Source organism: Pristiophorus japonicus, chromosome 27 (genome assembly GCF_044704955.1).
Source record: "Pristiophorus japonicus isolate sPriJap1 chromosome 27, sPriJap1.hap1, whole genome shotgun sequence".
Classification (NCBI taxonomy): domain Eukaryota; kingdom Metazoa; phylum Chordata; class Chondrichthyes; family Pristiophoridae; genus Pristiophorus; species Pristiophorus japonicus.
In genome coordinates this window covers 21782506-21809201 of record NC_092003.1, presented here as the reverse complement: position 1 = coordinate 21809201, position 26696 = coordinate 21782506, and the positions used below count along the sequence as shown (strand labels likewise).

At 43.0% G+C, this 26696-nt stretch overlaps 1 protein-coding gene across 1 annotated transcript in view; it reads left to right on the top strand.

The window, feature by feature from the left end:
• Positions 1 to 21826, top strand: part of LOC139239506 (NACHT, LRR and PYD domains-containing protein 3-like) — a 61994-nt gene extending 40168 nt beyond the window's left edge. Inside the window, 9 exon segments of the mRNA XM_070868299.1 lie at positions 9263 to 11006; positions 14055 to 14141; positions 14424 to 14594; positions 14778 to 14948; positions 18977 to 19147; positions 19906 to 20080; positions 20196 to 20389; positions 21218 to 21385; positions 21553 to 21826. Coding sequence (XP_070724400.1) covers positions 9263 to 11006; positions 14055 to 14141; positions 14424 to 14594; positions 14778 to 14948; positions 18977 to 19147; positions 19906 to 20080; positions 20196 to 20389; positions 21218 to 21385; positions 21553 to 21640 — 2969 coding nt within the window. The 3' untranslated portion in view covers positions 21641 to 21826.
• The last annotated feature ends 4870 nt before the right edge of the window (positions 21827 to 26696 follow it).

The window sequence follows — 26696 nt, the reverse complement described above, 5'->3', positions numbered from 1 at the left end:
GACTTTTATTCCATCATAAACTGTAGGAAAGATGGCTGAGAATCTGAAACAGTTATTATGATTGTAAATAATGAGTGGTCTGATATTGTTCAAACCAGTATTGAAGATAAGAACATAAGAAATAGGAGAAGGAGTAGGCCATATGGCCCCTCGAACCTGCTCCGTAATTTAATATGATCATGCCTGATCCGATCATGGACTCGGGTCCACTTCCCTGCCCGCTCCCCATAAACCCTAATTCCCGTATCAGTTCAGAAACTGTCTATCTCTGTCTTAAATTTATTCATTGACCCAGCTTCCATAGCTCTCTGAGGCAGCAAATTTCATAGATTTACAATCATCTGAGACAAGAAATTCCTCCTCATCTCAGTTTTAAAAGGACAGCTCTTTATTCTAAGATTATGCCCTTGTTCTATTCTCCCCTATCAATGGAAACATCCTCTCTGCATCCACAATGTCAAGCTCCCTCAATCTTATAATTTTGATAAGATCACTTCTCATTCTTCTGAATTCCAATGATTAGAGGCCCAACCTACTCACCCTTTTGTCATAAGTTACCCCCCTCATTTCCGCAATCAACCGAGTGAACCTTCTCTGAACTGCCTCCAAAGCAAGTGTATTCTATCTTAAAAATGGAAACCAAAATTGTACGCAATATTCGAGGTGTGGCCTCACCAAAACCCTGTATAACTAAAAATCTTTCCTGCTTTTATACTCAATCCCCTCGGAATAAAGGCGAACATTCCATTGGCCTTCCTGATCACTTGCTATACCTGCATACTAAGTTTTTGTGTTCCATGTACAAATACGCCCAGGTCCCGCTGTACTGCAGCATTTTGCAATTTTTATCCATTTAAATAATAACTTACTCTTTGATTTTTGTTTTGCCAAAGTGCATAACTTCTCTCTTTCCAACATTATACTCCATCTGCCAATTTTTTGCCTACTCACTTAACCTGTCTGTCCTTTTGCAGGTTTTTTGTGTCCTCCTCACACAAAGCTTTTCCTCCCATCTTTGTATCGTCAGCAAACTTGGCTACGTTACACTCGGTCCCTTCATCCAAGTCGTTAATGTAGATTGTAAATAGTTGAGGACCCAGCACTGATCCCTGTGGCAGCCCACTAGTTACTGATTGCTAATCTGAGAATGAACCATTTATCCCAACTCTCTGTTTTCTGTTAGCCAGTCCTCCATCCATGCTAATATATTACACCCAACCCCGGGAACTTTTATCTTGTGCAGTAACCTTTTAAATGGCACCTTGTCAAATGCCTTCTGGAAGTTCAAAAACACTACATTCACTGGTTCCCCTTTATCCACCCTGTTCGTTACAGCCTCAAAAAATTGAAGCAGATTTATCAAACATGACTTCCCTTCCATACATCTATGCTGATTCTGCCTGACTGAATTATGCATTTCCAAATGTCCTGCCCTGCTTCTTTAATAATGGACTCCAACATTTTCCCAACCACAGATGTTAGGCTAACTGGTCTATAGTTTCCTGCTTTTTGTCTGCTTCCTTTTTTAAATAGGGGCATTACATTTGCAGTTTTCCAATCTGCTGGGACTTCCCCAGAATCCAGGGAATTTTAGTAAATACATCCACTATCCCTGCCGCTACTTCTTTTAAAACCCTAGGATGCAAGCCATCAGGTCCAGAGGATTTATCTGCCTTTAGTCCCATTATCTTACTGAGTACCACCTCCTTAGTGATAGTGATTGTGTTAATTTCCTCCCCCCAGCCCTATAGTCCTTTGACTATCCACTGTTGTGATACTTTTAGTGACCTCTACTGTAAAGACTGATACAAAATATTTGTTCAGAGTTTCTGCCATCTCCATGTTCCCCATTACTAATTCCCCTGTCTCGTCCTCTAAGGGACCAACATTTACTTTTGCCACTCTTTTCCTTTTTATATGTCTGTAGAAACTCTTGCTATCTGTTTTTATATTTCGTGCTAATTTGCTTTCATAATCTATCTTCCCTTAATCATTTTTTTAGTCATTCTTCGCTGGCTTTTAAAAGCTTCCCAATCAGTTTTGGCCACCTTGTATGCCCTTGTTTTTAATTGGATACCTTCCTTTATTTCTTTAGTTAGCCACAGATGGCTATCTTTTTTTTTTACACCCTTTTCAAGATATATTGGTGGTTGCACAATTATGCATTAATCCAAGGGGGAACATGAGGTAAAGGCGATGTTAATGGTGACTAGAAATTGATGGGACCAATTCCCAGAGGCAGTGAAATAGTCAAACTAGGCACAGAGAAGCTTGTTTTGCTGCAAGAAACATCCATTCATTCAGGAGGCCTTTGATTCCCAATTTATTGATAATCAGAAACATATTTTTAATTATCTAAACTTTGTTGTAGGAAACATATTCAAATAAACCAATGGAGTGCAATTATTGAAACAGATGAAATGAACTCTCAATATTTTCTCCCCAATATTACACTGAGTGCAGTGAGCTGCAGTTATATTTCTTCTTCTAAATGGTTATGTGGAGACTAAAGAAAATGTACATGTAAAATCACTGAAAATCTATACTCATTTATTGAAACACAACAGGAGGATGTTTAAGAGAAGAAATGTCTACTTTTCTCCACACAATTCTATCTGTCAGTGATGGTCACACCTGCCCCTCTGTGTATCCACACATACATAGAAATATTGAAATTTACAGCACAGAAGAAGGATATTTCGGCCCATCGTGTCCGCGCCGGCAGACAAAGAGCCGCACTTCCCTCATTAAGCAGCCCTGAAGGTTACATATAAACCTATGAACAATGACGGAAAGAAAAAGAGCGCCCAGCCCAACCAGTCCGCGCCACACAACTGCGACACCCCTTATACTGAAACATTCTACACTCCACCCCAACCGGAACCATGTGATCTCCTGGGAGAAGCAAAACCCAGGCCAATTGGGGGAAAAACTTCTGGGAAATTTCCTCTCTGACCCATCCAGGCGATCACACTGGCCGATTTTTGATTCCCTGCAGTAGTTAGCATCATATCTGCACCGGCCAACAAGAGGTTATCCACTCTAATCCCAATTACCAGCTCTAGGTCTATAACCCTGCAGGTTACGACACTTTAAGTGCCCATCCAACCATCTCTTAAAAGTGGCGAGGGTTTCTGCATCCACCACCCTTCCAGGCAGTGAGTTCCAGAGCCCCACAACGCTCTGCGTAAAGAAGCACCCCCTCAAATCCCCTCTAAATCTTCGACCAACCCCCTTAAAACTATGCCCCCTCGTAATAGACCTTTCTGGAAATAAACTCTTGCTATCCACTATATCCAGGCCCCTCACAATGTTGTACACCTCAATGAGGTCTCCTCTCAACCTCCTCTGTTCCAATGAGAACAAACCCAGTCTATCCAATCTGTTCTCATAGCCAAGATTCTCCATTCCAGGCAGTATCCTCGTAAATCTCCTCTGCACCCTCTCTCGTGCAATCGCGTCCTTCCTATAATATGGCGACCAGAACTGCACGCAATACTCCAGCTGTGCCTAACCAGAGTATTATACAATTTAAGCATAACTCTGCTCTTGTATTCTATGCCTTGGCGAATAAAGGCAAACATTCCATATTCCTTCTTAACCACCATATCCACCTGGCCTGCTACTTTCAGGGATCTGTGGACAAGCACTCCAAGGTCCCTTTGTTCATCTACACTATTAAGTGGCCCACCGCTTAATGTGTATACCTTTTCTGTATTCGCCCTCCCAAAGTGCATTACCTCTCATTTCCTCAAATGAAATTCCATTTGCCACTGCTCTGCCCACCTAACCAGTAGATTGATATCCTCCTGCAGTCCATGACTTTCCTCTTTATTATCAACCATGCAGCAAATTTTAGTTTTATCTGCAAACTTCATAATCATTCTCCCTATATTCAAATCTAAATCATTGACGTATACCACAAAAAGTAAGGGACTCAGTACTGAGCACTGCGGAACCCCACTGGAAACATCCTTCCAGTCACAAAAATATCCATCAACCATTACCCTTTGCTTCCTACCTCTAAGCCAATTTTGCCCTGGAACCCATGGGCTTTAACCTTCCTGACCAGCCCACCATGTGGGACCTTACCAATAGCTTTGCTAAAGTCCATATACACTACATCGTACACACGACCCTCATCGACCTTCTTGGTTACCTCCTCAAAAAATTCACTCAGGTTAGTCAAACACGACCTTCCCTCTCAAATCTGTGCTGACTGTCCCTAATCAATCCTTGCCTTTCCACTTGTTGATATATCCTGTCTTTCAAGATTTTTCCAATAATTTTCCCAAGACTGAGGTTAGGCAGATATGCCTGTATTTACTCGGCCTATCCCTTTCTCACTTCGTAAACCAGGATACCACATTAGCAGTCCTCCAGCACAATGCCCCAATCCAAAGAGGACTGGAAAATGATGGTCAATGCCTCTGCTGTTTCCTCTTTTACTTCGCTTAACAGCCTGGGATGCATTTCATCCTGGCCTGGGGACTTATCTACTTTCCAAGCTGCTAAATTCCTTAATACTTCCTCTCTCACTGTTTATTTCATCCAGAATATTGCACTCCTCCTCGATAGCAGTATCTGCATTGCTACTTTCCTTTGTGAAAACAGACGCAAAGTATTCATTAAGAACTTTACCAACATCTTCCGCCTCCACACAAAGATTATTCTCATGGTCTCTAATAGGCCCTACCCTTTCATTAGTTACCCGCTTGCTCTTAATATATTTATAGAACATCTTTGGGTTTTCCTTAATTTTACTAGCCAAGAATTTTTCATACTCTCTTAGCATTCCGAATATCATTTTAATTGCTCGGGGTCACATAACTATTTAGCATGGAGGAGTCTCGTTCGTTACCAGAATTAACCAGACAAATCGCTCCACCAACTAAGAACAGCCATGCACCACCTCACACGGAATCAAGAAAAGAGCTATCAATCTGTGAATCCTTTCCGTGTCCAGGCTGGGTGAGGGTTCCTGTTTCCCTTTGTCTCTTGTCCTCACTTGCACTGTCAGCGATGGACCCACCTGTCACTCTCAGTGTATCCACACATACACATCCCATTGTCCCCACTTGCACTGTCAGTGATAGACCCACCTGCCCCTCTGTGTATCCCCACATACACATCCCATTTTTCCCACTTGCACTGCCCCTTAGTGACGACCTGCTACCTGATATCCTGCTCTACCACCCTTTGGTGGAAACATAGAAAATAGGTGCAGGAGTAGGCCAATCGGCCCTTCGAGTCTGCACCACCATTCAATAAGATCATGGCTGATCATTCCCACAGTACCCCTTTGCTGCTTTCTCTCCATACCCCTTGATCCCTTCAGCCGCAAGGGCCATATCTAACTCCCACTTGAATATATCCAATGAACTGGCATTAACAACTCTCTGCGGTAGGGAATTCCACAGGTTAACAACTCTGAGTGAAGAAGTTTCTCCTCATCTCAGTCCTAAATGGCCTACCCCATATCCTAAGACCGTGTCCCCTGGTTCTGGATTGCCCCATCATCGGGAACATTCTTCCCGCATCTAACCTGTCCAGTCCCGTCAGAATTTTATGTTTCTATGAGACCACCTCGCATCCTTCTAAACCCCAGTGTATAATGGCTCAGTTGATCCAGTCTCTCCTCATATGTCAGTCCCGCCATCCCGGGAATCAATCTGGTGAACCTTCGCTGCACTCGCTCAATAGCAAGAACGTCCTTCCTCAGATTAGGAGACCAAAAATGAACACAATATTCCAGGTGAGGCCTCACCAAGGCCCTGTACAACTGCAGTAAGACCTCCCTGCTCCTATACTCAAATGCACTAGATATGAAGGCCAACATACCCATTTGCCGCCTTCACCACCTGCTGTACCTGCATGCCAACTTTCAATGACTGATGAACCATGACACCCAGATCTTGTTGCACTTCCCCTTTTCCTAATCTGCCGCCATTGAGATAATATTGTGCCTTCGTGTTTTTGCCCCCAAAGTGGACAACCTCACATTTATCCACATTATACTGCATCTGCCATGCATTGGCCCACTCACCTAACCTGTCCAAGTCACCCTGCAGCCTTTTAGCGTCCTCCTCACAGCTCACACTGCCACCCAGTTTAGTGTCACCTGCAAACTTGGAGATATTACACTCAATTCCTTCATCTAAGTCATTAATGTATTTTGTAAAGAGCTGGGGTCCCAGCACTGAGCCCTGCAGCACTCCACTAGTCACTGCCTGCCATTCTGAAAAGGACCCGTTTATCCCGACTCTCTGCTTCCTGTCTGCCAACCAGTTCTCTATCAACGTCAGTACCTTACCATCAATACTATGAGCTTTGATTTTGCACACCAATCTCTTGTGTGGGACTTTGTCAAATGCCTTTTGAAAGTCCAAATACACCACATCCACTGGTTCTCCCTTGTCCACTCTACTAGTTACATCCTCAAAAAATTCCAGAAGATTTGTCAAGCCTGATTTCCCTTTCATAAATCCATGCTGACTTGGTCCAATCCTGTCACTGCTTTCCAAATGCGCTGCTATTTCATCTTTAATAACTGATTCCAACATTTTCCCCACTACTGATGTCAAGCTAACCGGTCTATAATTACCCATTTTCTCTCTCCCTCCTTTGTTAAATAGTGGTGTTACATTAGCTACCCTTCAGTCCATAGGAACTGATCCAGAGTCGATAGACTGTTGGAAAATGATCTCCGATGCATCCACTATTTCTAGGGTCACTTCCTTAATTACTCTGGGATGCAGACTATCAGGCCCCGGGGATTTATTGGCCTTCAATCCCATCAATTTCCCGAACACAATTTCCCGCTTTATAAGGATATCCTTCAGTTCCTCCTCACTAGACCCTTGGTCCCTGAGTATTTCCGGAAGGTTATATGTGTCCTCGTTTGTGAAAACAGAACCAAAGTATTTGTTTAACTGGTCCACCATTTCTTTGTTCCCCATTAAAAATTCACCTGAATCTGACTGCAAGGGACTTACGTTGGTCTTCACTAATCTTTTTCTCTTCACATATCTATAGAAGCTTTTGCAGTCAGTTTTTATGTTCACAGCAAGCTTCCTCTCATACACTCTTTTCCCCTCTAATTAAACCCTTTGTCCTCCTCTGCTGTATTACAAAATTTTCCCAGTCCTTAGGTTTGTTGCTTTTTCTGACCAATTTATATGCCCATTCCTTGGATGTAACACTAACCTTAATTTCCCTTGTTAGCCACGGGTGAGCCACCTGCTCCATTTTATTTTTACTCCAGACAGGGATGTACAATTTTTGAAGTTCATCCATGTGATCTTTAAATGTTTGCCATTGCCAATCCACCATCAACCCTTTAAGTATCACTCGCCAGTCTATTCTAGCCAATTCACGTCTCATACCATCGAAGTTACCTTTCGCTAAGTTCAGGACCCTAGTCTCTGAATTAACTGTGTCACTCTCCATCTTAATAAAGAATTCTACCATATTATGGTCACTCTTCCCCAAGGGGCCTCGCACAACAAGATTGTTAATTAGTCCTTTCTCATTGCAACATCACCTAGTCTAGGATGGCGAGCCCTCTCGTTGGTTCCTCGACATATTGGTCTGGAAAACCATACCAAATGCACTGCAGAAAATCCTCCTTCACCGCATCGCTACCAGTTTAGTTAGCCCAGTCAATATGTAGATTAAAGTCGCCCATGATAACTGCTGTACCTTTATTGCACGCATCCCTAATTTCTTGTTTGATGCTGTCCCCATCCTCATTACTACTGTTTGGTGGGTCTATACACAACTCCCACTAGCATTTTCTGCACTTTGGTATTCCATAGCTCCACCCATACAGATTCCACATCATCCAGGCTAATGTCCCTCTTTACTATTGCATTAATTTCCTCTTTAACCAGCAACGCTACTGCACCTCCTTTTCCTTTCTGCCTATCCTTCCTAAATGCTGAATACCCCTGGATGTTGAGTTCCCAGCCTTGGTCACCCTGGAGCCATGTCTCCGTGATGCCAATTCCATCATATCCGTTAACTGCTGTCCGAGCAGTTAATTCGTCTACCTTATTCCGAATACTCCTTGCATTGAGGCACAAAGCCTTCAGGCTTGTCTTTTTAACACTCTTTGCCCTTTAGCATTTTGCTCTAATGTGGCCCTTTTTGCTTTTTGCCTTGGGTTTTCCTGCCCTCCACTTTTAACTTTTCTCCTTTCTATCTTTTGCTTCTACCCCCATTCTACTTCCCTTTGTCTCCCTGCATAGATTCCCTGATTTTCTTACTGGGAGAGGGAGAGACTGTGAATGGACAGAAGTTCCAGTGTTAGTGTATGAGCTCCTGGGCAGGTTATCTGGGGCAGTGTGTTCACTGGGAAAAGATTACCCTGATTTCCCTTCTTTCTCCTGGCTTCCTAGTTTCAGTTTATTCTGTTAGTTAAATGGTGATCATTGTGAATCTCATTCCAGCATTAATTATGTGAATTATTTGAGAAATTCTGATCAATATTTCAATATCCAAAGTCTCTTCTTCCAAACAAAGCACATCCAACGCCCGCACCCTTTCCTCTGCCCCAATTTCCTCTGCCTCAATCTTATGTCTGTGTCTTCACCATTGCAGTAACTTTCCTCCTGTGCTTTGAAGTGCATAGCATACTTGCCCAGGATCTCGCACACTAATGGTGGAACTTCTGTCCATCAGTCTGTCCCTCTCCCAGTGAACACACTACCCCAGATAACCTGCCCAGGACCCCTCACACTAACGGTGGAATTTCTGTCCATTCACAGTCTCTCCCTCTCCCAGTGAGCACACTCACTCCGATAACGGAGCTAAGGACTGATGAAAGTGACGGTATATATTTTGTACAATGTCCCTCTCTAAGCAACCAAATCCTATTTTCCATTGCAGCAGAAGGTGAGCCCCAATGATAGTTGCAGGATTGATCCACTACAACCGCTTCTCACATATAACCAGGATCATGTGTGGATTTGTAATAAGATGTCTATAGTTCAGGGCATGCCGGATAGTATCAACCATCAGAGAGAAAATATCTTCATAGAAATCTCCATGTTCAATAAATACTGCAATCAAATGAGGATTTCATTTTTCTCCCTGCCGTTGCTAACTTTCAGGCAACCTTTCCATTAATTGAGTTATAATTTCTACTCGCACCTCTATTGAAGCTGTCATTTAACTTAATAATAAAGTTATACAGTGTTGAAGTTGTTTTTATGTCAATATAACTAACATTGAAACCACGTTCTGTCTGTTCTAATTGAAGATGTTCAACAGAAACACAAGGAAACACTGCGGGCACAAACTGAAACACTGAGAGTGAACACTATCCTAATAAAGGAGAAGGTTAAGGTTTTCCAGCTGGTTGATCGATACGCTGAGCTAACGGTCATTTCTAATGTTCGAGATCGGACATTTGTAGAACATGAACTGCTGGCAAGAGGCCGAGACCATGAAGAGTGGACAAAGAAACATCTCCGGAGAGAACTGGAGAAAGTCCGAACTGATCAACTGTTACACAGCAATTTTTCCCGGAAAAAATCCAAATCTGGGAGTTCAGCAGCAGTGAGCGGAGTCGCGGGGATTGGAAAAACTACACTAGTACAAAAGATCGTTCATGACTGGGCCACAGGGAAAATATACCCAGACTTTCAATTTGTTTTCAGCTTTAAATTCCGGGATTTGAACGCTATTAATTGTAGAATAAACCTGAGGAATCTGATACTGGATCAGTATCCTTATTTTGGGAATATTCTGAGAGAGCTCTGGGAGAACCCAGAGGTATTGCTGTTTATATTCGATGGTTTGGATGAATTCAAGGACAGGATCGATTTTGCTGACAATCGGAGAAATACAGAACCTCAGCACAGGTGCACAGATCCCGAAGACTGGTGTGAAGTGTCTGACATTGTGTACAGTTTAATACAGCACAAGCTGCTCCCAGGATGTTCAGTGCTAGTGACCAGCCGTCCCACTGCATTACATTTATTGGAAAAGGCTGAGATCAGTGTCTGGGCTGAAATCCTGGGATTTTTTGGTGAGGAACGGAAGGAATATTTCAACAAGTTTTTTGAAGATCAAGCGGTGGCAGCAGCTGTTTTCAAACACGTAGAGGAGAACGAGATCCTGTACACCATGAGCTACAACCCTTCCTACTGCTGGATCCTCGGTCTGTCACTGGGTCCCTTCTTTAGACAAAGAGACAGGAAACAGCAGCAAGTTCCCAAGACCATAACACAACTATATTCCTACTATATCTACAACATTCTGAAAAACCACGGCCGAGAGATTGAAAGCCCCCGTGATGTGTTGCTGAAGCTTGGTGAGATGGCCTTCACAGGAGTCTCCGAGAAGAAGATTGTGTTCAGAAATGAAGATTTAATCCAGTACAATCTGCAACCTTCTCAGTTCCTGTCTGGGTTCATGATGGAACTTTTGGGGAGAGATGATTCTGCCCAGAGCTTGGTATACACATTCCCACACCTCACAATCCAAGAGTTTATAGCCGCACTTGCAAAATTCCTGACTCCCGATCCTGGGGACATCCTGAAACTCCTCCGTGAATCACGCAGCAAGCAGGATGAGCGATTTGAGATATTTCTCCGTTTTGTTGCTGGTCTCTCCTCCCCACATACCGCTGAGCCCCTGGAGAAGTTTCTGGGTAAATTTCTTAATCAAACAACCTGCCGAGTGATTGACTGGGTGAAGGAGATGGTTGAAGAACACATTGGGAAGTCAGTGAGTGAAATTGGTAAAAGGAACCTCCTGAACACATCTCACTACCTGTTTGAGTCTCAGAATACAGCACTGGCTAGGGACACAGTGGGATCTGCGGAAATACTTGCATTGAATGGATTGTCACTGACCCCGATTGACTGTACGGCCCTGTCTCATGTCATTGGACTCTGTGATACAATAAAACACCTCGATCTACAAAATTGCAACATTCAGTGTGAAGGGCTGCAGCGGCTGGGACCTGTACTGCACAAATGCCAAGTGTTGGGGGAACTGTTTATTTGTCTCTAACAGTTGGATTAATTGTAGAATAGTCACTGATTTGAGTTGTTGCTCCGTAATGAAGGGAAACAAACCAGAGAGAAGCAGATTCAACACAAATATGACCAATAATTAAAGGATCGGTTAGTAATTCCCTAAGGGCGGGAGAATCCAGAACGGATCCTTGTGCACAAGTTGGGATTTTACACTCTTTATTGGATCAGCAAATACTGTTCACTGAGAGTCTGATTTAATTACAATAAATCATATTTAATGCAGCTGGACAGTGAAATGTAAACAAAATATAATCTGGTAGTAAAGATACAATTAATTTAAAATGTTTACCACGTCCACCATTTCAACTGATAACAGGACAGAAACCCCAGTTTAAATAACTAACCATGAGATATTTACTCCAGTACGGTGCAGGGTGTGACGTATCGAGGGGGAAGTTTCCTGGATTGGGATTATTGGGGAATCAGGAATTCTTTCAGCTGTAAATGTTTACAATTATTCACAAATCTGAACATTAAGACAAGATTGATATTTAGGATCTTCAATCTGCTGGTAAAAAGGTTCCAATCTTAACGTGTGGGGTATTATCCCCGAGTACAGACACACACTGGACAGTCTAGTGTGGTGTGGGGTATTATACCCGGAGTACAAACACACATTGGCCAGCAGTGGGGTCTCACACAGAGGGTTGCTCCTGGGTAAACTGGGGGCAATGAACCTGGGAATTCCCCATAATCTGCCCCGTGTGCGAGACCCCGCTCGGGGAGGGAATTTCCAAAAATTCCCCCAAACTGTCAGGCAAGTTCATAGAATCATAGAAATTTACATTTTGGAAGGAAGCCATTTCCGCCCATCGTGTCTGCGCCGGCCGAGCGACCAAGAGCTATTCAGCCTAATCCCACCTTCCATCTCTTGGTCCATTGCCTTGTCAGTTGCGACACTTCAACTGCATATCATAGTTTTTTTTTAAATGTGGTGATACTTTCTGCCTCTACCACCCTTTCAGGCAGTGAGTTCCAGACCCCCACCACCCTCTGTGTGAAGACATTTCCCCCATATCTCCTCTAAACCTCCCCCGGTTACTTTAAGTCTATGCCCCCTGGTTGTTGACTCCTCTGCCAAGGGAACCTTGGTCCTTCCTATACACTCCATCCAGCCCCCTCAATTTTATACACCTCAATCAGGTCTTCCCTCAGTCTCTTCTGTTCCAAAGAAAACAGACCCAGCATCTCCAATCTTTCCTCATAGCCAAAATTCTCCAGTCCAGGCAACATCCTCATAAATCTCCTCTGCACCCTCTCCAGTGCAATCACATCTTTCCTGTAATTTGGTGACCAGAACTACACACTGTACTCCAGCTGCGGCCCAACCAGTGTTTTATACAGTTCAAGCATAACCTCCTTGTTCTTGTATTCCATGCCTCGACTAATAAATGCAAGCATTCCAGATGCCGCCTTAACCACCTTATCTACCTGGCCTGTTACCTTCAGGGATCTGTGGACCTGCACTCCAAAGTCCCTTTGTCCCTATACAATTTTCAGTGTATTGCGTATCCCCTTGCCTTGTTAGACCTCCACAAATGCATTACCTCACACTTACCTGAATTGAATTCCATTTGCCACTGTTCTGCCCACCTGCAGTCTGCAGCTTTCTTCTTCATTATCCACCACACGGCCGATTTTTTTAGTGCCATCTGTAACCTTTTTAATCATACCCCCAACATTCAAGTCCAAGTCATGGATATATACCGCAAAACACAAGGAACTCAGCACTGAACCCTGCAGAACGCCACTGGATACAGCCTTCCAGTCACAAACACATTTTGCGTCCTGCTCTGAGACAATTTTGGATTCAACTTGCCACTTTGCCCTGGATCCCATGGGCTTTTACTTTCGTGAGCAGTCTGCCATATGGAACCTTATCAAAAGCTTTGCAAAAATCCATGTACACTACATCATATGCACTGCCTTTATTGACCCTCCTTGCAAAATTCAATCAAGTCAGTCAAACATGACCTTCCCTTAACAAATCCATGCTGACTGTCCTTAATTAATCCCTGATTTTCCAAATTAAGATTTATTCTGTCGCTCAGGATTTTGTCCAATAATATTCCCATCACTGAGGTTAGGCTGACTGGCCTTAAATTATTCGGTCTATCCCTTTCTCTCTTTTTAAGCAAAAGTACAACATTAGCAGTCTTCGAGTCCTCTGGCATCACGCCTGGTGCCAGGGAGGTTTAGAAAATGATGGTCGTAGCCTCTGCTATTTTCTGTTACTTCTCAACAGCCTGGGATACATTTCATCCAGGCCTGGGGATTTATCCAATTTCAAAGCTGTTAAGCCCTTAATACTTCCTCGCTCACTCTTTATCTCATCTAATAGTTCACACACCTCCTCCCTTATTGCAAAATCTGCATCGCCCCTCTCATTTGTTACAGCTGAAATAAATGTAGAACCAGTTTAATGGGGAGTAAAGTGAGATACTCCCCTCCCCTATAAACTGGGAGTACAAGGACATTTAAACCTTATAATGGGACAGAATAAACTCTCCTTGTGACATAAAATCCTGGGGTGGGGGGTGGATTTTACAGCAGCAGTTAGCGCCCTTCCAAATTATAAGTCACCCGAGATATTACACAGATTCATAAAATGCATACTGTATTAAAGAACAGGGAATCACCACTTTATCATTTAATTCCTGGAAAATTACCCCATTCCCATAAAATCCCGGATTTAATTAGCAGCAAGAATGAGACCAGTTTCCCCAAACATGACGGGTCCGCTCACTGAGCTCCAGGAGGGTAATTCTGATTATCAGCGAATGAGAGTGGATTGAGGGACATTGAAAGGCTTCACACGGACACCACATTTACTGACAGCCTCTGAATATATGGAATGTACGACAGAGTGAGATTCATTGTCAGTGATAGGAAAACCGGGTTATTAATTTCCTGAAGTACTTTGTGATTGCTGCAATATCCGAGAGAAAATATATATCCGATTCGGGGTTTGGATCAGTTTGTTTCTCACTCTCCCTTTGTGTTTAGACTGAATCACAATAAACTGGGAGATTCAGGAATTAAACTGCTGTCTGCGGCTCTGAGGCACCCGGACTGTAAAATACAGGAACTGGAGTAAGTACCAGACTGTGTGAGATTGTGGTTACAATCACTGGATGTCTGACATTGCATTATTATTAGTATCAGTAATAGTGTTATTAATAAACACTGAGCATTATTATTATGTGTTACTAATAATAATGTGTTTATTAATAACACTTTCCGATAATAATGTTCATTGTTTAATAACATCAGTAATAATGTTCAGTGTTTATTAATAACACTATCAGAAATAGTGTTATTAATACACACTGGGGATTTACTCTGATTCCTGTTATTTCTCTCTCTGATCCTCAGGCTGGGTGCTGTCGGTCTCACAGATTGTTGTGCCGAGGAACTCTCCTCCGCTCTCAGTACAAACCGCTCACTGACGGCTCTGAACCTGGGTAAAAATAAACTGGGAGATTCAGGAGTGAAACTGCTGTCTGCTGCTCTGAAGGACCCAGACTGTAAAATACAGAAACTGGGGTAAGTACCAGACTCTGAGATTGTGTTTTTAATCACTGGATGTCTGACACTGAACATTATTATTAGTATCACTAATAGTGTTATTAATAAACACTGAACATTATTATTAGTACCAGCAACTGTGTTGGTAATAAAAACTGGGTAGTTACTCTGATTTCTGTTATTTCTCTCTCTAATCTGCAGGCTGTATGATGTCTGTCTCACAGATTGTTGTGCCAAGGATCTCTCCTCCGCTCTCGGTACAAACCGCTCACTGACGGTTCTGAACCTGGGTAAAAATAAACTGGGAGATTCAGGAGTGAAACTGCTGTCTGCCGCTCTGAAGAAGGCAGATTGTAAAATACAGACACTGCGGTAAGAACAAGACTGCGTGAGATTGTGTTGATAATAGCGTACTCTTACAGGCGCAAGAGTTTTAAAACATACAAAATAAAATTTTACGAACACATTTTATTGTTAAAAGCCCTGTCCACTACGGTAAGTTTATTGAAAACCATAATTAAAAAAACTTTTTTTTAAAATCGGATACATTTTTTTTTGTGTTTGGGGGACTTTCTCAATCATAATAATGGGAACTCCTACTTAGAGTTCCCATTATTATGAATGAGAAAATACTGTACCTTAATTGGCTGCCCAGAGCCATGTGACTGCAGTTCCAACTTACTTCCATCCAGAAGTGCACGCGCTCCGACACGCAGGGAGAGGAGGCCTGGGATCTGGGGCATTGGAACCGGTTCTGGGGGAGGTGGGACCAGTACAAACCGGACAGTCTGCACCGGGGCAGGACTGGAACCAATGTCCTAGGGGGAGTGTTTACTAGTGCTGTTAGGGAGGAGTTAAACTAATATGGCAGGGGGATGGGAACCAATGCAGGGATACAGAGGGAAACAAAATGGAGACAAAAGCAAAAGACAGAAAGGAGTTAAGTAAAAGTGGAGGGCAGAGAAACCCAAGGCAAAAAACAAAAAGGGCCACTGTACAGCAAAATTCTAAAGGGTCAAAGTGTAATAAAAAGGCAAACATGAAAGCTCGGTGCCTCAATGCAAGGAGTGTTCGGAACCCAGGAGAGGGCTCTGAGCTAGTTAGAGTGGGTGAGAACTCAGATGAACAGGACCCCAAGAAAGAATGCAAAAGGCAGGAGGGAACAGCAGAGTAGCACTCAGGTAAGTGCAAACCACAAGGTGACAGGAAGGGACAATATGTATGACTATAAAGGGGCTGCAGGAGGGGTCAAAACTAAAAATCATGGTTTTAAAAACTAGTATTAAAACACTCTACCTAAACGCATGCAGCATTCGAAATAAAGTAAATGAGTTGACGGCACAAATCATTACAAATGGGTATGATTTGGTGGCCATTACAGAAACGTGGTTGCAGTGGGGCCAAGACTGGGAATTAAACATACAGGGGTATCTGAAATTCGGAAAGATAGACAAGAAGGGAAAGGAGGTGGGGTAGCTCTGTTAATAAAGGATGATATCAGGGCAGTTGTGAGAGACGATATTGGCTCTAATGAACAAAATGTTGAATCATTGTGGGTGGAGATTAGAGATAGTAAGGGGAAAAAGTCACTGGTGGTCGTAGTTTATAGGCCCCCAAATAATAACTTCACGGTGGGGCAGGCAATAATCAAGGGAATAATGGAGGCATGTGAAAAAGGAACGGCAATAATCATGGGGGATTTTAACCTACATATCGATCGGGGTAGCCTTGAGGAGGAATTCATAGAATGCATACGGGATTGTTTCTTAGAACAGTATCTTACAGAACCTACAAGGGAGCAAGCTATCTTAGATCTGGTCCTGTGTAATGAGACAGGAATAATAAATGATCTCCTAGTAAAAGATCCTCTCGGAATGAGTGATCACAGTATGGTTGAATTTGTAATACAGATTGAGAGTGAGGAAATAGTGTCTCAAATGAGCGTACGATGCTTAAGCAAAGGGGACGACAGTGGAATGAGGGCAGAATTGGCTAAAGTAGACTGGAAACAGAGACTAAACGGTGGCACAATTGAGGAACAGTGGAGGACTTTTAAGGAGTTCTTTCATACTGCTCAACAAAAATATATTCCAGTGAAAAAGAAGGGCGGCAAGAGAAAGGGATAACCAGTCGTGGATAACCAAGGAAATAAGGGAGAATATCAAATTAAAAACCAATGCGTATAAGGTGGCCAAGGTTAGTGGGAAACTAGAAGATTGGGAAAATTTTAAACGACAGCAAAGAATGACGAAGAAAGCAATAAAGAAAGGAAAGATAGATTACGAAAGTAAACTTGCGCAAAACATAAAAACAGATAGTAAAAGCTTTTAAAGATATATAAAACGGAAAAGAGTGACTAAAGTAAATGTTGGTCCCTTAGAAGGTGAGAAGAGGGATTTAATAATGGGAAATGTGGAAATGGCTGAGACCTTAAACAATTATTTTGCTTCGGTCTTCACAGTGGAAGACACAAAAACCATGCCAAAAATTGCTGGTCACGGGAATGTGGGAAGGGAGGACCTTGAGATAATCACTATCACTAGGGCGGTAGTGCTGGATAGGGACTCAAGGTAGACAAGTCCCCTGGTCCGGATGAAATGCATCCCAGGGTATTAAAAGAGATGGCAGAACTTATAGCAGATGCATTCATTATAATCTACCAAAATTCTCTCGACTCTGGGGAGGTACCAGCGGATTGGAAAACAGCTAATGTAACGCCTCTGTTTAAAAAAGGGGGCAGACAAAAGGAAGGTAACTGTAGGCCGGTTAGTTTAACATCTGTAATGGGGAAAATGCTTGAAGCTATCGTTAAGGAAGAAATAGCGAGACATCTAGATAGGAATAGCGCAATCAAGCAGACGCAACATGGATTCATGAAGGGGAAATCATGTTTAACTAATTTGCTGGAATTCTTTGAGGATATAACGAGCATGGTGGATAGAGGTGTACCGATGGATGTGGTGTATTTAGATTTCCAAAAGGCATTCGATAAGGTGCCACACAAAAGGTTACTGCAGAAGATAAAAGTACGTGGAGTCAGAGGAAATGTATTAGCATGGATAGAGAATTGGCTGGCTAACAGAAAGCAGAGAATCGGGATAAATGGGTCCTTTTCGGGTTGGAAATTGGTGGTTAGTGGTGTGCCACAGGGATCGGTGCTGGGACCACAACTTTACAATATACATAGATGACCTGGAAGAGGGGACAGAGTGTAGTGTAACAAAATTTGCAGATGACACAAAGATTAGTGGGAAAGCGGGTTGTGTAGAGGACACAGAGGCTGCAAAGTGATTTAGATAGGTTAAGCGAATGGGCTAAGGTTTGTCAGATGGAATACAATGTCGGAAAATGTGTGGTCATCCACTTTGGGGGGAAAAAAAACAGTAAAAGGGAATATTATTTGAATGGGGAGGAATTACAACATGCTGCAGTGCAGAGGGACCTGGGGGTCTTTGTGCATGAAACTCTTTTTGATTGAAACTCTTTTTGATCTTTGTGCATGAATCCCAAAAAGTTAGTTTGCAGGTGCAGCAGGTAATCAGGAAGGCGAATGCTGGCCTTCATTGCGAGAGGGATGGAGTACAAAAGCAGGGAGGTCCTGCTGCAACTGTATAGGGTATTGGTGAGGCCGCACCTGGAGTACTGCGTGCAGTTTTGGTCACCTTACTTAAGGAAGGATATACTAGCTTTGGAGGGGGTACAGAGACAATTCACTTCGGCTGATTCTGGAGATGGGAGGGTTACCTTATGATGATAGATTGAGTAGATTGGATCTTTACTCGTTGGAGTTCAGAAGGATGAGGGGTGATCTTATAGAAACGTTTAAAATAATGAAAGGGATAGACAAAATCGAGGCAGAGAGGTTGTTTCCACTGGTCGGGTGAGACTAGAACAAGGGGGCACAGCCTCAAAATACGGGGAAGCCAATTTAAAACCGAGTTGAGAAGGAATTTCTTCTCCCAGAGGGTTGTGAATCTGGAATTCTCTGCCCAAGGAAGCAGTTGAGACTAGCTCATTGAATGTATTCAAGTCACAGATAGATAAATTTTTAACCAAGAAGGGAATTAAGGGTTATGGGGCGCGGGCGGGTAAGTGGAGCTGAGTCCACGGCTAGATCAGCCATGATCTTGTTGAATGGCGGAGCAGGCTCGAGGGGCTAGATGGCCTACTCCTGTTCCTAATTCTTATGTTCTTATGTATCTCTCGTGTGTGCAGTAGGAACAGGTAAGTGTGCATTTTTCTTCTGCTGTTTCAGTCGTTCGCCCGCGGGAAGACCTCGACCGGTATTTCTAGGCCAACAACTGGCTGTCTGACACTACATTATTAGTATCAGTAATAGTAGTGTTAACAAAAACTGGGTATTTATCCTGATTCCTGTTATTTCTCTCTTTGATCCCCAGGCTGGAGAATAATGGCCTCACAGGTTCTTGTGCCAAGGATCTCCCCTCCGCTCTCCGTACAAACCGCTCACTGACGGTTCTGGTCCTGAGTGAAAATAAACTGGGAGATTCAGGAGTGAAACTGCTATGTGCGGCTCTGAGGCACTCGGACTGTAAAATACAGGAACTGCGGTAAGTACCAAACTGTGTGAGATTGTGTCTGACACTGCACATTATTATTAGTATCAGTAAGTGTTATTAATAAACACTGTACATTATTATTAGTGTCAGTAATAGCTTCCTATAGTTATACAGGATATTGGTGAGGCCACACCTGGAATACTGCGTGTACTTTTGGTTTCCATATTTCCGAAAGGATATACTTGTTTTGGAGGCAATTCAGAGAAGGTTCACTAGGTTGATTCCGGAGATGAGAGGGTTGACATGAGGAACGGTTGAGTTTGCGTCTCTACTCATTCGAATTCAGAAGAATAAGAGGGGATCTTATCAAAATGTATAAGATTATGAGGGGGCTTGACAAGGTAGATGCAGAGAGGATGTTTCCACTGATGGGGGAGACTAGAACTAGAGGGCATGATCATAGAATAAGGGGCTGCCCATTTAAAACTGAGATGAGGAAAAATTTCCTCTGCGACTTGTAAATCTGTGGAATTCACTGCCTCAGAGAACTGTGGAAGCTGGTTCATTGAATACATTTAAGACAAAAATAGACAGTTTCTTAAACGATAAGGGAATAAGGAGTTATGGGGAGCGGGCAGGGAAGTGGAGCTGAGTCCATGATTGGATCAGCCATGATCGTATTGAATGACGGAGCAGGCTCGAGAGGCCGTATGGCCTACTTCTGTTCCTATTTCTTCTATTCGGATATTCTTATTAATAAACACTGGTGATTTACTCTGATTCCTGTTATTTCTCTCTCTGATCCCCAGGTTGGATGATAACGGTCTCACACATTCTTGTGCCGAGGATCTCGCCTCCACTCTCCGTATAATGCCCTCCCTGAGGGTTCTGAACCTGAGTGGTAATAAACTGGGAGATTCGGGTATGAAACTGCTGTCTGCAGTTCTGAGGGACCCGGACTGTAAAATACAGGAACTGTGGTAAGTACCAGACTGTGTGAGATTGCGTTTATAATCACTGGATGTCTGACACTGTACATTATTATTAGCATCAGTAATAGTGTTATTAATTAAACATTCTGGATTTACTTTGATTCCAGTTATTTCTCTCTCTGATCCCCTGGCTGGGTGACATCGGACTCACAGATTGTTGTGCCGCGGATCTCGCCTCCGCTCTCAGTACAAACCGCTCACTGACGGTGCTGAACCTGAGTGGAAGTAAACTGGGAGATTCAGGAATGAAACTACTGTCTGCGGCTCTGAGGGACCCGGACTGTGTAATACAGAAACTGGGGTAAGTACCAGATTGTGTGGGATTGTGTTTATAATGACTGGATGTCTGACATTGCACATTATTATTAGTGTCAGTAATAATGTTATTAATAAACACTAAACACCACGCAAGCTCATGGTCTATAGAGCAGAGTGATACCTGCCCTCCTATATGGCTCAGAGATGTGGACCATTTACAGCAGACACCTCAATTCGCTGGAGAAATACCATCAACGCTGCCTCTGCAAGTTCCTGTAAATCCACTGGGAACCAACGTCAATGTTCTCACTCGGGCCAACATCCCCAACATCGAAGTACTGACCACACTCGACCAGCTCCGTTGGGCGGGCCACATGATCTGCATGCCCGACACGAGACTCCCAAAGCAAGCGTTCTACTCGGGACTCCTACATGGCAAACGAGCCCCAGGTGGACAGAGGAAATGTTTCAAGGACACTCTCAAAGCCTCCTTGATAAAGTGCAACATCCGCACCGGCAGATGGGAGTCCCGGGCGAAAAACCGCCCTAAGTGGAGGAAGAGCATCGGGAGGGCGTTGAGCACCTGGAGTCTCGTCGCCGAGAGCATGCAGAAAACAAGCGCAGGCAACGGAATTAATGTGCAGAAAACCATTCCCATCCATCCTTTCCTTCAACGATGTCTGTCCCACCTGTGACCGAGACTGTAATTCCTGTGTTGGACTGTAGTCACCTGAGAACTCACTTTTAGAGTGAGGAAAGTCTTCCTCCATTTTGCGGGACTGCCTACATTATTATTAGTATCAGTGATTGTGTTATTAATAAACACTGTGGATTTACTCTGATTCCTGTTATTTCTCTCTCTGATCACCAGCCTGGGAAGTGTCGGTCTCACAGATTCTTGTGCCGAGGATCTCAACTCCGCTCTCAGTGCAAACGGCTCACTGAAGTTTCTGTACCTGAGCTCAAACCCCTTCACAGACCGATCTGTCGCCGCTCTCCGCCAACTTATACTAACCTGCAGGAGTCTGGAGCAGATCGAGTGAGTGTTTGTGTTAATGTTTAATGTAATACATAAAATATCAATGGGATTCAGTCACTTTTATGGAAGATATGTCTAATTATTATTGAAATTTAACCCCAGTCTCCCTGTTATTTACACTGTTGTTCAATCTGTTTATTTCCTGTTTAATCTTTATTCTATTCCAGGCTGGACGAGAATCAATTCAGTTCAGATGGACGCAATCTGCTGGAGTCGCTGCGGAGATACAGACCTAGGCTGTGTGTGAAAGTGTGAAAATATGTGAACATTTCACTATGACCATTACTGCTCTCATTGTGTGAACATTTCACTGTATGACCATCACTGCTCTCATTGTGTGAACATTTCACTGTATGACCATCACTGCTCTCATTGTGTGAACATTTCACTGTATGACCATCACTGCTCTCATTGTGTGAACATTTCACTGTATGACCATCACTGCTCTCATTGTGTGAATATTTCACTGTATGACCATCACTGCTCTCATTGTGTGAACATTTCACTGTATGACCATCACTGCTCTCATTGTGTGAACATTTCACTGTATGACCATCACTGCTCTCATTGTGTGAACATTTCACTGTATGACCATCACTGCTCTCATTGTGTGAACATTTCACTGTATGACCATCACTGCTCCCATTGTGTGAACATTTCACTGTATGACCATCACTGCTCTCATTGTGTGAACATTTCACTGTATGACCATCACTGCTCTCATTGTGTGAACATTTCACTGTATGACCATCACTGCTCTCATTGTGTGAACATTACACTGTATGACCATCACTGCTCCCATTGTGATAATTTGGGCCGATTTCCTGCCCCTCCCCTTTAACGAACCCCCCCCCCCCCCCCGGCGCTCCTGGTTTAAACCCTAACGCCCCTTTAAGGGTTTTCTACTAGAGTTGAGCGCGCGTCATCTCTCATTGGGCTGTCAGAGACCCCGCCCCAGGGTCTTGTGACTCAATCGCCCCACCCCCACAGTGCTGCTTCTACAGGATATCTGTGGCTAAATGTTCCTCAATGGGGCACTGGGGAAATGCACTGACAGGAAGGGCACAGGGTGGGGCTCAGTCTGGGCTGTAGTGGGACACTGACAATTATACTCAGTGTTCCTGAGTTCAGGGGTAACATTACCCAAGGTTCCCGCTTCATCTCACTGCCCAGTGACCCTGCTGGGAAGTGTAACCTGTGTGGGTTCAGAATGGGCACAGGGACTGTTCAGCTGGGATTGATAGTGAGGCAGAGAGTGTGTCCATTTGGGAGGTTCTTGAGGATGGTGCACCTGTCGAACAGGGTCATATTCTCAAGCTTTTTCTGCCTTGCCAATACAGGCAAACAGCATTTGCTGGCTGACTATTTGGTGCAGGATCAGTTCCAATGCTGTTCTTGATATTTGCACACTGACGGTGCATTTCTAAACAGCTGTATCTACACACTGGGACGGTGGGGGGGTTAAATAAAGGGGAAATGGGAAATTCCCCCGTCTGCTCAAAGATTAACAAGCTGTGAAAGCTCATTGGGCCAGTTGAAGCTGCACTGCAGTAAATGGACAGGACACATGTAGGACCCCACAATCCTAACTACTCTGGGCCTCCACACCGACTGCTCTAAATACAGAGCAGGGTCGGCAGCTTTTAAGTGGAGAGAATCTCACGTAATGTTTCGGATAAAGTTTCTTGTGATGTGACTCTTTTCTAATTACACTATTTTCCAGATACTGATGGACCTGCTGTATATTATATTATGTTTACATTCCCCACCATGTGCAGTCTGTGTCCTTCTGTCCCCGTGTGCAGTCTGTGCCCTTCTCTCCTCGTTCTGGTATAATAAATAATGAAGTTTCACTGTATTCATCAAACGACAAACATCAAGGGATGTGAACCCATAATCCATTGTAATCGACAATGAGCAATTTGGAACAAGAAGCACACACAAGGGTAATGTCCCGGTGTGGGATATCACCTGGGGCATAGACTGAACATTCGAGGGGCCGAGGGACCAGACTGCGTGGTTTAATGTAAATATCACAAATCAGAAATGTCAAGTTAATCACTGTACAACTCTTAGTAAATCATATATATATATATATATATAGGTATATACTAGAAAGGAACAGGTAATCAGAGAAAGAAAAATACTTGGATTTGATCAAAAAATCCACATACTTTTGAGGTGCAGTCACTGCTGCAATGGAGACAAACCGTGTGCACAATGTGCTGCTCATTGTGCTGCTCATTGGGTGAGAGAATCGGTGAATTTTTCCTCCAATCTATTCTGCACTGGCGATCTAATGTCAATCTGGAATTAATCTCACCAATCTGTTGTCATCTGACATACTGACATCAACATGATTTTGATAATCAGTGATCCAACAATGCTAAATTACAGTGTTACACTGAAGTGATGAACAACCTCTCATTCATTGTGTTAATTATCTGCCTATGACATTTGTGTTATTACAATTGCTAGGCAACAATGTCTCCAACTGTGTGTATTTACTAATTATTGATAAACTCAATGCTTATGTTATGATTTTGATGCTGAAGTCAATCAACGATATTTAATGGATCATTTGCTGTCTGATGTCTTTGAAGATTGGGCAAATAGCGTCAATTCATTCACTCAGTAGCTTGTGGGATCCTAATTGCAGGTCGGTGAGGTTGAAATCACAATCTATCGGATCTGGGAGATACAAGACAATACAGCCAGAAATATTGGTCATCATTCACTTCGAGAGGTAGGGTGGGAGCTAAAGCCCAGAGTGAGGATTTAAGGTGAGAGGTTAAAAGGTAAAGAAGAAACTAAACACTAATGAGACTCTGTGGACGAATAAAGCCATAAGGGAACCACTGAGGGTAAGGAAAGAGGCATACATCAAGTACATCGATAGCAGGGGAGTGCATGATGAGGGCAAATACAAAAATATTAGGAGATAATTAAAAACAAAAAAAATAGGATTGCAAAGAGGAACAATGAAATTAAATTATCAAGGAACATAAAACAAAATGGGAAAATATTTTACAGGCGCACCCAAGGAAAAGGAAGATTGGGATAGGATTAGGGCCATAAAGTGATAGACAGGAAAATACCACAGGTAACAATAGAGAGATGGCAGAAATATTAAATCCTTATTTTGATTCAGTATTTACCAGGGAGATAGAACAGGTGGACATGACATTGAATGATAAGATTAGTAAGGTCATAAGTACATTTAAAATAAAAAGGGGATATATTAAACAAATTAATCAAATTCAAAGGGGATAAAACATCCGGAAACGGATGGATTGTATGCATGTATTTTACAAGAATCTAGGGAAGAGATAGCAGCGTTGCTGCTACTCGTATTTAATAATTTGTTAGAAAAAGGTGCAGTGCCTGAGAACTGGTGGATAGCTAATGTAATAACTGTTTATAAAGGGGGATAGAACATGTCCAGGGAATTATAGACCAATCAGCTTAACATTGGTGGTAAGCAAAATAATGGAATCCCGACGAAAGGAGAAAAAACATCTTGAAACCAAAAATATAACAAATAGCATGGATTTCAAAAATGAAAGTCTTGCTTGACAAACCTCTGAATTATTTGATGAGTTAACAGAGTAGACAATAGTAATGCAGAAGATGTAATGTATCTAGATTTTCAAAAGGCGTTTGATAAGGTACCCCGTAATAGACTGATGAACAAGGTCAGAGAATGCAGGGTCAGTGGACAAGTAGCAAAATAGGTTACTAGCTGGCATCCAGACAGAATAAGAGAGTAATGGTAAACGGCAGCTCTACACAGTGGCAGGTGGGTAGTAGTGTTCCCCAAGGAGCAGTGCTGGCACAACTGTTGTTCACTATTTATATTAACGATTTAGACTTTGGGATGACAAATACAATTTCCAAATTTGCGGATGACACGAGATTAGAGACGATAGTTAATACTGAGGAAGGCCATTAAATTAGAGGAGCACATTAAGAAACTTGCGGAATGGGCATATAATTTTGAAATGAAGCGCAACATAGATAAATGTGAGGTATTGCATTTTGGTCGAATGAATAGTGAGGTCATGTATTACTTGGAGGGTGCAAGTCTAGGTGGGGTAGAGGAACAGAAGGCTCTCAGAATGCAAACACAAATCACAAAGTTGTGACACATGGTAGCAAGTCTGTAAAAAAAGCAAACCAAGCACTAGGGTTATTTCTAGAAGTATCTAGTTGAAAAATAGTGACATTATGCTAAACCTGTATCGAATCTTGATTAGACTACACTTAGGGTATGACATACAGTTCTGGTCACCATATTATAAAAAGGATATAGAGGCACTGGAGAGGTTCAAAAGCAGATTTACAAGGATGATTCTGGAAATGTGAGGGTATACTTGCCCGTAAAGGATGAACAGGCTGAGTCTCTTTCCTCTTGCAAAAAGTACGCTTGGGTGTACTAATATAGGTCTTCAAAATTGCAAAAGGTTTTGATTGAGTGGATACTGAGAGAAAGTTTCCACTTTGGCGAAAAGCATAACTCGATGCTATCAATATACGATAGTTATCAAGTAATCCAGCCGGGAATTCAGCAGAATATCCTTTACCCAAAGAGTGATGACAATGTGGAACTCGCTACCACAAGGAATGGTTGAAGCGAATAGTGTATATGCATTTAAGGGGAAGCTAGACAAGCATATGACGGAGATGGGAATAGAGTGTTATGCCGATGGATTAGATGAGGAAAGACAAGAGGAGGCTTGCATGGAGCATAAACGGTGGCATGAACTGGTTGGGCCAAATGGCCTGTTTGTGTGGGGTATATTCTATCTAATCCGATGTTAATCTGCTCCCTTGACATTGTTCTGTTGGGACATTGAATACCAGTGTCTTTACAGCTGCATATCAAACAAAACCCTCTGCTTCACAAGGGATTGTGCTGACACTTAGCCACAGCTAAGACTGGTTTGTAATTGAATCTATATCCATCTGTATGATTGAGCCGTGCTACAGATTTCAAGCTAGGAAGAGGATTTTAGGTTCCATGTACATAAAGGTCTCAGAGTGACAGCATGTGTTGTCAGGGAGACCTTAGTTATAGTGCTGGGATCTAAGGCAGTGCCTGGTGAGAATAAGTAACAGCGAAGTGCCCAGCGCAGCCCAGCTCCCGGAAGTCAGAAGCAGCAAAGTGCCCAGTGCACACATTCAGCTCCAGAAGCCGGGACGGTGAAGTGCACAGTGCACACATTCAGCTCTGGGAAGTGGGACGGTGAAGTGCCCAGTGCACACTCCAGCTCCGGGAAGTGGGACGATGAAGTGCCCAGTGCACACTCCA